The 12,890-nt window shown below is 39.1% G+C and overlaps 1 protein-coding gene across 5 annotated transcripts in view; it reads left to right on the top strand.

Annotated features, from left to right (window-relative positions):
* Window positions 1-908: 908 nt before the first annotated feature.
* NOX4 (NADPH oxidase 4) overlaps window positions 909-12,890 on the top strand; it is a 102,300-nt gene continuing 90,318 nt past the window's right edge. The window contains exons 1-4 of one of the 5 annotated variants that reach the window (XM_071733485.1): window positions 1,026-1,048; window positions 1,863-1,958; window positions 3,087-3,131; window positions 12,435-12,545. In XM_071733485.1, coding sequence (XP_071589586.1) covers window positions 12,504-12,545 — 42 coding nt within the window. In that variant the 5' untranslated portion in view covers window positions 1,026-1,048; window positions 1,863-1,958; window positions 3,087-3,131; window positions 12,435-12,503. Of the gene's footprint in view, window positions 1,049-1,213; window positions 1,312-1,862; window positions 1,959-3,086; window positions 3,132-12,434; window positions 12,546-12,890 lie in introns of those variants that run through there. The other 4 variants (XM_071733459.1, XM_071733468.1, XM_071733475.1 and 1 more) reach the window with 4 other exon arrangements.

Below are 12,890 nucleotides of genomic sequence, written 5' to 3'. Positions count from 1 at the left end.
AACCAGCCTTGCTCTGCTGCCAGCTGTCATTGCTGCTGCTATCTCAAGCACTAGCTGTGTGCACGAAAATGATTGATTTAGAGTAGAAGCTCTTCTGGTGACTCAGGAGGGCGTTGTAATTAAACACTGCGAGGAAAAAGGGGTTATTTTTAAAAGCTTTTTCTCAATATATAAAAAAAAAAAAAAAAAAAAATTCGGTGTAACCCCTCCCCCCTAAGAAAAGCAGTTCACCAAACTGAAATCAAACATGAGGACCACTCCAAAAAGCAGACTGCTTGCAAAGCACAGCACTCAGAACATGGGACATTGTGGATCTGGAGGTGCCCATAGCATGGTGCCGCTGGGCCTGCACACTCTTGTTTGCAAAGGAGCAAAGCCTCTTCAGTGCCTCCCAGGGACACTTGATGGAGCAGGATCAAACCTGTAACAGCACAGTCTGGCCCTTCCCTGCTTTCGAGGACCTCGTGTACAGCCCAACAGTAGTTTCTTGGACAGCCTCTTTGTTTCCCCCGAAATGCAGCACATTTACTTCCACGGCTGCTCTCCTTTTTGCCTTTGGTATCACATTTCATCACGGGAGAGGGGGGAGCACGGGGGAACCCCACGGGTGGGTTTTCCCCATGGGAATGCGAGGAACCGGCCACATCACTCCGAGGCACAGGCGGTAGCGACCCAGAGACCCTTCGGGGATCCCCCCCAGCCGAACCTCCGGCACCTTCTCGGCGGTCCCCGCGGGAGCCCCGCAGGCGGCTCCAGCCACAAGCGCTACCAGGGGGCAGACAAAGAGGCAGAGCCCGGTGGGCCCAGGGGCCGGAGGGCGCCGGAGCCCGGCTCTGAGGGGCCGAAGCGCAACGCCCCGGCAGCCGGAAGACAGGGCGGGGGGTGAGGGGTGGGGAGAAGGGAGGACCGGCTCAGCCCAGCTGAAAAGGAGGGCTCGGCCGCCCGTCTCCCCCCCACCTCGGCCGGTCCTGTCCCACAGGCGGCCCGCACCATGGCTCTGTCCTGGAAGAGCTGGCTGGCCAATGAGGGAAGCAAACACCTCTTTCTGGTAGGGGGCTGCTCCCAGGAGAAGGGGGGGTGTGGTGGAGGGGAAAGTTTCCCTCCGTGGGGCCGACCTGTCGTGAAAGCTCGGGAGGTGGGCGCGGGGGTGCTGGGGGCTGGCCGGGGCAGAGCCTGTGGGGGGGGATGGCTCTGTGGGGCACCCGGGAGCCCCGAGGACGGGCCGGTTTGCACGATCGACGCTGGCCCGGTTCAGGAGGTACCAGCCGAGCTCGGGGGGAGGTGCCCGGGGGCAGGACCGGCGTTCGGGAGGTGGGTGCAGGGGTGGTTGGGATGTGCTCCGGCTGGCAGAGGTACAAGCGTGTGCCATGGACCAGGGACAATGCGGGAGGCCGTGTCCTGCTGGCACTCGGCACATGTTGTACGTGTGTTTGCTCTTTGTTAGGTCCTTCTTGGGAGAGTTTGGGGGAGAAGATTTGTCTTCTCGGAGGTCAAGTTCGTCCTGCCTTTGTCTTGGTCTCTTTGTTGTTAGTTTTTTATTCTTTGAGTCTTTAACTGCAACATGTAACTAAAGAGTGAGAGCGGCGTTGTCTGTGCCGAGGGTTTCAGCAACTCTCAGTAATCCTAAATCACAAAGATAAAGTTTTGTGAAGTTCAGTGAAAGTGAAAACGTCTCTCATAGACGCTATTCCTTTATGTATTTTAAAATATTTTATGTTAAATGTTTTCAGTTTGTTTTCCCATTGCATTTACATAGCTTTATGAAACTACAGGCAGGTGAGTTTTTTATGAATGGGGTTAACACTGCAAAGTTTTGCCCATGTAACTTTCACTCACAGTCTCTTGTTTCTGTTTCATTTTAGCTTTTCTGGCTCTCCCTCAATGTATGGCTCTTCGGGAAAACCTTCCTGCTGTATTATCAGGGGCTGCAGTATTATTATTTGCATCAGATGTTAGGGGTGAGTGACCCGGACATTACTTTTTGCTCTGGAAGTTGGGATGCTGGGAGATGGAAAAGGGGCAGAGAGCATTTGGGCATCAAAGATGATACAGACTGACTGTTAACTTTGTGAAATGGGTAAAGATCAAGTAGGGAACCACTGAGATACTGTTGACAGTTGTTTAGGATTAGAAAGTGGGCAATGTTGAGAAGAAAAAAGCCATTCAACTGTGGAACAGCTATCTTGTGCCCTCCTTCCCTTCCTCCCAGTGTTCCCAGGTGCAGACAGGCTCACATGAACACAAACATGCTCAAGAGATGACTGGAACTCAACTTTTTTGTCATCACGATGTTAGCCAAGCTTATGGGCTTGTGATGGTAATTTTTTCTAATGCAGTTATTGAAATACATATTTGCTGAAAAAATTCTTTTGAAAGTCATAGTGCTTTCTGGTGTTTGTCATCCCCGTAGATCGTCTCATCTGTATAGATCATTGCAACATATATAATTTTACTTCTGTTTTCTAATAATGAATTATAGGAATCTGAAAGGTTTGACTTTTGTTTTGTTTTTTTTTTTTTAATCAAAGTTAACTTTCACCACCTCCAGCAGAACCCAAAATACAATTTGGGAAAGGGAAATACTGGACTGTCTTGTGAGGTTATCCACACCTACACTATTGCAGTTGTTTGAAATTACTTCTATCCAAAGTAATAGATTAAAGGTTAAGAGATTTCTGGAAAATGCTCTGGGGTTGCTCCAAATTTGAGAATCCAGGAAAAAGTGGATAAATAAGATGATGCTTTGTAACACCATGAAAAACTCAATAATGGATTTCAATGGAGAGTTGACATGGGGTTAAAGCACATATACTTCACATCCTAACCTCCTGTAAAGTCTCTGGGATAAAGTTTATCTTGGATAGATTCAGGACATTTTTTTTCATACGGTTGATATCAGTACCATAGCTAGCTAGCTCCATAAGCTTTTTGACTGAGTCAGATGTGCTCAAGAAATTAATCTTAGCAAAGGTAGTGCATGAAGAAGGGAATGAAAGTATTGAAATCCTTCATGATGATGACTTTCTTGAAAGAAAAAAGCACAAAATTGTGTTTAATTTTACCATAATCTCTTAATGACTTTGCAGAACTGTGCATCCACTTGAAAATTTTGTTTGCTTCTGGCAGAGCAGGTAGGTTGTTTATAAAGCAAATGTTCTTGGGTCAACATGTTGGGCCAGGTTATCAGCTGGTATCAATCAGCAAACTTCCTCTCCATTCAGAGATTTGTCTTCCATGTACCAGCTCATAGACTGCTTTTATTTTGCTTTTCTTATACTTCAAAATGAAAAACACATACAAAGTAATATTACGTGTGCTCAGAACCTATGAGATGATTCAAGGAAAAGATTCCTTGTCTTAGTCAGGAGATGAGGACCAGGTGGCCTTGCATTTGAGTTTGTCCAACTGTGCAACTGTGGGAAAAATGCCAAAGAAGATTAGAGACTTTGTAAAATGAGGAGGAAAGTGAAGAGCAAAATCTAATGTTCTGATACAGTTTTAAAAATTTTGAAATGATTAAAGACTGTAAAGCATTTCAGTCTTTTTAGGAAACTGTGCTCATCCATACTACAGCTTCTACTACCTTCCATGGGGATATTTGTTCCTTTCCTTTTTCTGTTTATTGGTTTGTGTAGCTGCTGGCCCATCTGTGTAACCAGTTTCCTCTCTGCTCTGTACGTGGGTGAGTGGTTTGCAGTGCCTCTTGATTTCTTGATGTTTGAAAATTTTGAGATTTAGATGAAAATTCTCAAGTTATAATTTGACAGCTGATTTTTTTCAGTGTCCTAACAAATATTTATTTTAAAGGTACTTTCACAAAAATTGATTCCCTTTTCCAGACAGGTAACAAAAAACGACAAAAATGAATGGCGTTTTTTGAAAAGAAAAAAAAATTCTCTTGCTTTTCAGTGGAGTCTACTAAGGAGGTTTTTCTCTCTTCTTAAATGCTATGATAGTTTAAAATCCTCTTAAGAACTTCTGCACTTGCAGCACTGAAAGATTTATTACAGGTGATTTTTGGTTTACCAAGTAACAGGATGGAGAGAATGGTTGTTGCTGTAGGAAATCAGATTGTGGCACGAAATGAGCACGAAATGTGGCACTGAATATCCTGAATATATTCAACTGTGCTACATTTTCATGCTGTGTGTTTCTGATGTCAAAAAGCAGAAAGAGTTAGTCTTTCATTCCATGGTCACTGAAGTGACTGGCTTTTCTTCAGCCTTCAACAGCAGAAGGAGGCTCAGTTTTATTCTTTTCTAATTGCATCCTTTGCGACCTTGAAGGAGATACTTAGCACAGGATTTAAAAATTATTTAAATACCTAACTCTTACTCAGTCTTTCAATGGCAGTCTTTCTGATCCTTAATTCTGAATATGTAAAAAAGGCACTAAAAGTAGAGTGGTGTCTTGGAAGTGCAAAGAGAATAAATAAGTCAAAGGCACTGATGTGCTAGGAGGAGGTTAATCAGCATACTTTATGCTACAAAAATGGGTGGGTAAATTTGTCTTGTGTCAAATGTTGCTGTTTTGTTGTTTGATACCTGTTGATGAGACCATGAACTCTTGACTATGGAATCTTTATCCCTGGAGGTTTTAAGAAATGAATTGGATAAAATCCTGAGCTAACTCAGTCTGAGTTTGGTGTTGAACCTGCTTAGACCAGGAAGCTGGAATAGAAACATCCACAGGTCCCCTTCAACCAATAATTCTGTGATTTTACAGTTCTTACAATGTAAGTTCAACTAGAACCTAGTGGATGACAACCCTTTCCAGTACTTTAGCCTTGGTGAACCAACCCTTTGGATACTTAATTGCTTGTAACACTGCAGCTCAGGGTCTTATTGCATGAATCCATTCATTGCTGCTGGTTCAGGAACATGATTTAGATAATGAATCTCAAATTTTCATAGTTTAATAAACATTAACTTGTGGTCTTGTACTGCTGAAAAGAAGAGAAGCCTTGAAAACATGCAGCAGGCATGGATTTCTTATTAAAAAGTGGCAAAATGGAGAGGAATATTCTTGTCTTCATGTTCATGACAGATACTATAAGATGTAGTTGGCATAAAAGAGAGATTCATAAAATCATTGATGCTACTCCAGAATCTTCATTGTTGGAGATCTTGTGTCTGCTCAGTCAGAAAAATTGTCCAGGTGATTAATTTCTTTGTGAATTTCCAGATTTTTCCCTTCAGATTAGGTTCGCTGTATTTTTTTCCTACATGTTTGCTTCTGTCTGACCAACAACTTCACTCCTAAATTCAGTACTGGCCTTAACAGAGAACTCAAATCTTGCTTTTAACAGCATTTTATGAAATACCTGTTTCTTGACATTTGAGTTCCCCATAAGCAGAAAGAGCTTTGGGCTCATTTTGTGGTGGCATAAAAGGTCTCTTCCTTATTACCCTCCTAGTGCCTTAAGTAACTGTTAATGCAGTCAAATGGGTGTTAATGCAAGACAGTAGCTTCTGCACCAAAGAAAATGGAGAAAATGCATTTTCAGAAGGCTCTTTTTGGGAGAAGATTGAATAATTGAAAAAGGGACTGAAAAGAAAAAGTGTTGCCTCACTTTATCTGTACAGTAGATGTTTTTTTACTGTGCAGTAGTGCTACACTGCTTGGAGTACATTTCAGGTGTTCCAGTACCTTGCCTGTCTCTCCTTGATAGTTTATCACAGTGATAGAGATTTTACTAATTGAGGCCAAATTCTGCTTTCATTGATCCTTATGTAACTGCACTGCAGCCTGCTTCCCCCACAAATCTAAGTACTGAGCAGAGTTGTATATTGACCCTTTATTTTCCTTAATGTATATTTTTGCTATTTAAATGTCTTGTAACCAGGGTATTAGATATTTGCTTTTTAGGGTATTACATGCAGAAAAAATGTCTAATTATAGGTTTATGTTGTTATGGAATATATATATATATATATATATATGTACATACATATATGTAGGTATGTGTGCATGCAGGATTCCCTAATGAGTACTGAGGATGTCAATATGCAAGACCTGATCTTGATAGTCACCTTGAATTTGCAAGTAAATCTCTTTTCACATTCTCTTTGCCTCATTCTGAATCTTTTTTGTTCACCAAAAGACGTTTTCCTTTAACACTTTGTCCTTCCTGGGCAACCCACAGTTCAGCATCATTGCTGAGGTTATTCTCAGCTATGAGACACTGAGGAACTTGTTTTTTGTATGATATACTGTATAGTTCTGCTATTCAATTATTTCTTTCTTGGTATTTTTTTTTCCATTTTATTTTATTTTTAAAAATGTTTTTTATTTGTTTTGTTTTGTTTTTTTCTTTTCCTTTATTCTTTTTTAAACTCGAATGGCCATGATACTGTGAAGGATGTATATGGTATTAAATTTTATGGGACAAATTACACCGTTGCAGAACTTCTTGTGAAAGTGTCAATAGTGGCATTTCAATTAGTAGAATCAATTTCAAATGATTGACTGAATTTTTTGCTACTGTATAATGTAGACTTGTGTTAAAAATTGTTTTGTTGTCATCATGTCAATGATGATAATGTCATAATACTCTGTGTAGAACAGAACTGAATTATGGACAAAATGTTTCTTTGGTTGATCATACATTATATTACCTATTATTGCAGGGTTCCCATCGTAGTCCAACAATGACAGGTCTTAAAATAAAAATAGCTGTGTTACACTCCAGAAGACTGGTTTTACACATCATGTCAACCACTGTGTTTTGATAAGGGGAAATAATTCAAAATAGTAGCAGAGGTTGCATCATGTCTGTGTGATTGTGACTGAAATATGGCAATAAGCAACTTCTTGCCATGGCCATGAGTTGCAGTGTGGTGTGAGTCTCTTGAGGGGGGGAGGCTTGGGTACCCTTAATTCTATGATGAATGACTGACCTGGTCAAATTTAGACCACGCTTCATTTTGTAGTGTCAGCTATTCAAGTTCTTGTTGCTAATTAATATATAAGTGCTTCATGCTTTGGTACTATGGAAGAAGGGTTAAATTTAGAACACTCAAATCTGGAAGACTTGAGATCTTATCCAATCTGTGCATGTATCATTCTGCTTGGCATAAAAATAAACTTGTAACTCTGTAACACTGACAAAAATATTTTTTAAAATTATATTTCCTGGGATCAGAATTATAACATCTTAAATTAACTGAGGAATATATTAATCATAGAATCACAGAATCATAGAAAGGTTTGGGTTAGCAGGAACTTTAAACATCATCCAGTTCTAACCTCCCTGCATGGACAGGGATGCCTCCAATTAGGTTAGGTTGCTCAAGGCCCCATCCAAACTGGCACTGAACACTTCCAGGGAGGGAGCATCCACAACCCCCCTGGGCAACCTGTGCCAGTGTCTTACCACCCTCACAGTAGGAAATGTCTTCCTAATATTTAGTCTAAGTCTACCTTCTTTCAGTATAAAGCCATTCCTCCTTATGTTGCCACTAAATGACCTTATAAAAAGTCACTCCCCAACTTTTTTCTAGGTCGCCTTCAATAATACATAATATAATGAATAATAATAAATATGATAATTTGGTCTGAAATACTGTAAGTGAATACACTTTGGAGATTATCAGATAAATTGTAAGCCAACAATAAATTCCAGATTAAGATAGTTGCTTTCTTTAGATTGAATGGCTTGAGTTAAGCAGAAGGAGGATTACATCTAACACAAAGGGACTGCACATAAAATGAGAACATGACCTAAATATGTGAACAGAAAGGAAAGGAACACCTTCAAGGAATGTCTGGATGGTGAGTTACAAGTGAAGGTGAAAACATGGGTTTTCAGTAGCGCAGAGAAGATACTCCATGCCTCATGAAAGAGCTAAAAATATTGATGCCATTGTGCACTCCTGATTTTCCTCCCTTTCTGTAGTATTATAACCAAGTTCTGAATCATATATACAAGCAGATGACTGAAGTTGAATTATTATAGAGTATGAGGTTTTGTGTGGTTTGGTGTTTTTTGTTTTGGTTTTGTTTTAATATTAGCGTTTAAAATGTAATTAAAAAATATCTTCCCACTTAGTCTCAATTTTTAAGGGTTGTAGTACATGATGTTGGGATTTAGAGCCCTGCCTTGAAATCTGTCGTGTCCAGGAACAAAAAGCAAATAAATTTCTACTGACGTTTTCACATGTTCTGGTAGGTTTCCACTACCCTTGCATTTTCCATCCTTGCAACTTCCTTTCAGTTGCTTTGAGTTATATTTTGCTAGATCTCCACCCATATTTAGCAGGCCTAGGGGGAATAGTTGCTATCTATACTATTCAGATCTGTCTTTCTTCTTAGATTATCTGTGCTCTGTTACTCAAAACAAGGAGTAGCTATGAAGAAAAGGAGGTCTGGTCAAAAGGAGGCACATTGTGTAGCAGAGTTTGTCCCACCTAAAATTAAATATTTTTAACTGCTGCAGTACTGCTCTGAGGAGCAGCATGTGGCTTCTGATGCCACACCTTGAATATTCTTTTCAGTTTTGGGCCCTCCACTACAAGAAGGACATTGCGGTGCTGGAGTGTGCCCAAAGAAGTGCAAGGAAGCTGGAGAAGGGTTTGGAGAACAAGTTTTGTAAGGAATGTCTGAGGCAACTGGGGTTGTTTGTCCTGGAGAAAAGGAGGCTGAGGTGAGACCATATTTTTCTCTACAACTACTGAAAGGAGGTTGTAGTGAAGTGGGTGTAGGTTTCTTCTTCCAAATAACCAGTGATAGAACAAGAAGAAATGGCCCCAGGTTTTTCCAGGGTATGTTGAGATTGTATTTTAGGAAAACTTTATTCTCTGAAAGGGCTGTCAAGAATTGGAACAGGGTGCCCTGGGTATATGGTTGAGTGACCATCCCTGGAGGTGTTTAGTGTAGATATGGTGCTTAGGAACATGGATGAGTGATGGATTTGGCAGTGCTAGGTTAACAGTTGAACTTGGTGATCTTAAAGAGCTTTTCCATCCAAAATGATTCTATGGTCCTGTGATTCTCAGTTGCCCTAAACCACAGAAGCTTGAAAAGGTTCAAAGAAAGGCCACCAGAATCAAGTCTGATGTCTCTTCCTCAGCATGACCTGTTTAGAATTGTTACTTGTAGATAGTGAAGGCTTGAGAATCAGACACATCATTTTTCAGTATGGAAGGATTAGCAATATTCTTCCATTCTTTTCCCCTACAAGATGACCTTAAAAGGCCAGACAGGACAATTTGACGTCTTGCAGTATTCCACTCCCTATTATTTTTTGCAACCATGTACTCAATATTTCTGTGCACAGCAGCACTGCAAGTAACATTCATCTCTGTGTTTATAACTGACAAGCTGGGGAATTCTGTGATACACAGTAAGTTACTTTAGCCCTCAACCTAAAACTGAAATAATTTGTCTAACTGCAGAGCAGCTCCCTTCCCCTGCAGCACACAGAACATCCAATAAAAACTGACTTTTTTCTTCACTGACTTACTTGGCACATTGCATGAGTGCAGTCAGGAGTCCATTCTGATTGGTGTGGGACCATACATCAGATAGGGATAGCTGGAGAACTCAGATTTCCACTGTATCTCTCAAGCTTTTTTCTGCTGCTTACAGAGAAGGAAAATATAGCAATTCTTGTATGAAAAAAAGTCTAGCCTAATTTTTAGGATTTGAGGGTTCAATGCCCTGCTATCTCTACCACAGATTTCCTCAGTGAATTTGTTTAATCCTTTAGTTTTTCTATACGTCTTTGGCCCTCCATGAAAAAGAATAACAGCATGCCTGGTGCTGTGTAGGCAGAGTACAGGAGTCTGTCAAATGCTTGGATTTGATATCAGCAAAGGTGGCTAAGAGTCCAGCAGAGATTTTTGGATGTTATTTTCTCTCTTTTTGATCATACAGCAATTTCACATGCTACTAACATAAAGTAACACTTTTTTTTTTTTTTCTTTTTTTCTTAACACAATGATACTCATAGGAAAAAAAGAGGATTATGTTTCTTTCATTTCTTAGCTAGTTAATAAGGATACGTATTCTCTTCTAGAACCAGCAAGTTGCCTTGGAGCAACAAATCTACTCATTGTTTAAAAATCCAACAATGCGCTATGTGAATTTGTTACTATGCTACCCAGGCAATGCAGAGGAAGTCAAGAAAGAGACCACTTAGAAACCATTTGGAAAGAATTAACTCCATGGGGATATTTTTAGCCTTTGCATGTATGTTAAGAGCGAACTTTGTACTCTATTATTCTTCTGGGTCTTGCATGGATTGTGATTCTAAGCATTGCTAAATGTATTACTTGATTATTGTTTTAAAACTGATCATGGGCTTTTTGCAGAAAACATTGTTCCATATTGTCTTCATCATAAAACCTTAAACGAATCATTAGAATTAATGTAATGGCATTCTTATATAGTAATTGTCTTAGGAATGAATATTTACTATTTATTAAATACTGCCATGGAAAACCAAAAAGGAAGGTTGGTAGAGCAGCTTTTTCTATTTGTCATAGATAATATTTTTTGTACCAGTTAAATAGCATTTTACACAGTTTAAACATAGCTTAAACATAGGTTAAGTATTTTACTTATTTCTTACAATAAATTATTTTGTTTATTTAGTACTATACAGTGTAGAATTAACTCTATTTGAGACTAGAACTAGTTTAGGTGATCTAGGGTTTAGATGATCTTTAAAGTTCCTCCCAACCCAAACCACTTAATTATATCTGAATGGGAAGGGCAGGGGCTGCTGTCCTGAAGGATACAGATGATCTGAAGAACATAAACCCATAGGTTACAAATTTCAGTTATTTCCTAGTGAAATGCTCTGTTTTCCTTCCAGAAAAAGCAAAAATTCAGTGAAAGACAGTCATGAATCTGTGACTGCTTTGTTCTAGAGAAGCTGGTTGGATAAAGAGCTCCCTAGCACTCAGGTCTAAGCAAGTAGTGTAAGGTAGCCAGAAGAGAAGTGGGATTTAGGTGGAGAGCTTGATTCTTCAGGTATATCAAACATTCTTATCTCCTGATTGCCTGCTGGTTTTGTGCCCAGAGGTACTCCAGAGAATGTGGGGGACATGAGTTTTAGCTGTGAGAGCAGCAGATGGTTTTAATGTTTTCCAGTATTGAGAAGCTCCTGTCATGCCATTTTGCTTGTGATCTTGTTGGATGTGCTGAAGTCCAGTTATCTTATTAATTTATTTTAGTAGTTTATATATTCATCAATTTCTGTAAAATGTAGATAAATCTGCAAATACCCAGCTAATAATGATTACAAATTTTGAAATTACAAGGCTTTTCTAATAATTTTTGTAAAAAAATATATTAAAACTAAACCCTCCCTTTCCTTCACTCCCCTTTTGTTGCTTCTTGTTTAAAAATACATTAATAGAATCGCTAATGATTTTTTGACTGAGAAATTAGTAATTTTTATTAGATAATTTTAACATGTTCAAATCATCAACGTACCTGTATTCACATACCAGTATTTGAGTTAATTTATGATATTCTAATTGGTTTTTATTCATTTGTTCTGGAGTTGAAAAACTTGGGGTTTAGAGAACATCTTAGAGAAATATTCTACCAGAAATCTGTTGACAATCTAAAAGCACCTTTTATATAAGCTAGTAAAATGGTAATTCAACCTAATAACTAGTAGAACAAAGGCATTTTGCTAACTTCTTTAAAAATCATAAATGAATGAGAGAATATGATAAGATTAAAAACACAGGCTTATGACATTAATGCGTTCTTTGTTCATTTATATGACAAGTGTTTTTGTTCTAATTATGTAAGTTCCAAATATACCAGTGAAAGCATTATTGAAATTAGATTTCATTATGGTTCCCACCTATTGAGTTTTTAAAATGAAGAAAACCTACTTTCTTTAGGTCCAAATATGGCATTGCTCAGAGTTCTTTGACAGCTCCGTAACAGTTCTTGAGGCAATATTATCATTACAATTCAACTAAATGGATTATATCTTTTTTCTGGCTTGTTTACCAGAAAATCATTACACTTTACTGAACTGACTTTCTAGTGTCCTCATAGTATTTATCACTCGTTCTTATTAAATTATGTCTATTGAAGCTTTCAGGTAATTTCTCAGTGGATGCTTATTGTTGTCTCAGATTCGATTTTTTCCATGTGGCTTTGAACATTGATGAGTATATTGGTTCTTTCAGCAGAAAGTTGTAATTTACTAACATTGCTGACAAAATTATTTCTGAATAATTTTTTAATGCAAAGGTGAGAGCAGTTTCCCTTAGAGAAAAAGGTGTCATGCTGTGCGTACAGTGATTTTTCCAGTACATGTAAAACGTTGTGGAACTCGACTCATGAGTTAAGAGAGGATGGGAGCTGTTTGGGTTCATAGAAAAGAAAAGGAGGTTGAATACTGGCACCTGAACCATTAGAGCATCTTTTCTACCTGTAATCTAACTCTTTCTATATTTGTTCAGCTAGGATTGTGTGTTAGCAGAGCTTCAGCAGCTGTTCTCAATCTCAATTGCTGCCTGGTCCTTCTCCCAATGTGCCGTGTTCTCCTGGCCTTCTTCCGGGGATCACAAAAGGTAAGTAGCAGTTGAGGTGAGCCTTGCTCACTGTATAGTCTAAAAATAATAGGAAAAAAATCCCAGTTTATATCCCTGTTTGCTATACAACATGTGTCTGCATGGTGTATCAGACAGTCTAGATTCATGAGTCCTTTTAAGACAATGCATTGTCTGGTATTGTCTGGTTTGGGTAGACTCCTTGTGAGAGGTTTAGTCAATGCATTTTTAAAGGATGGAAAATTGCTGCAAAGCTATAACCAAAGTCGTCTTCTTTCCCAACTCTAATTTAAAAGACATGTGTGTCCTCTTTACTGCCTCCTGGTGGAATTCAATAGACAAAAAAAGAACTTTGTCTCTGCATGA

The sequence above is a fragment of the Heliangelus exortis genome, chromosome 1 (assembly GCF_036169615.1).
Source record: "Heliangelus exortis chromosome 1, bHelExo1.hap1, whole genome shotgun sequence".
In the NCBI taxonomy this organism is placed as follows: Eukaryota; Metazoa; Chordata; class Aves; order Apodiformes; family Trochilidae; genus Heliangelus; species Heliangelus exortis.
Note: the sequence above shows the minus strand (reverse complement) of the source record. Positions and strands in the feature narration are given on the sequence as shown.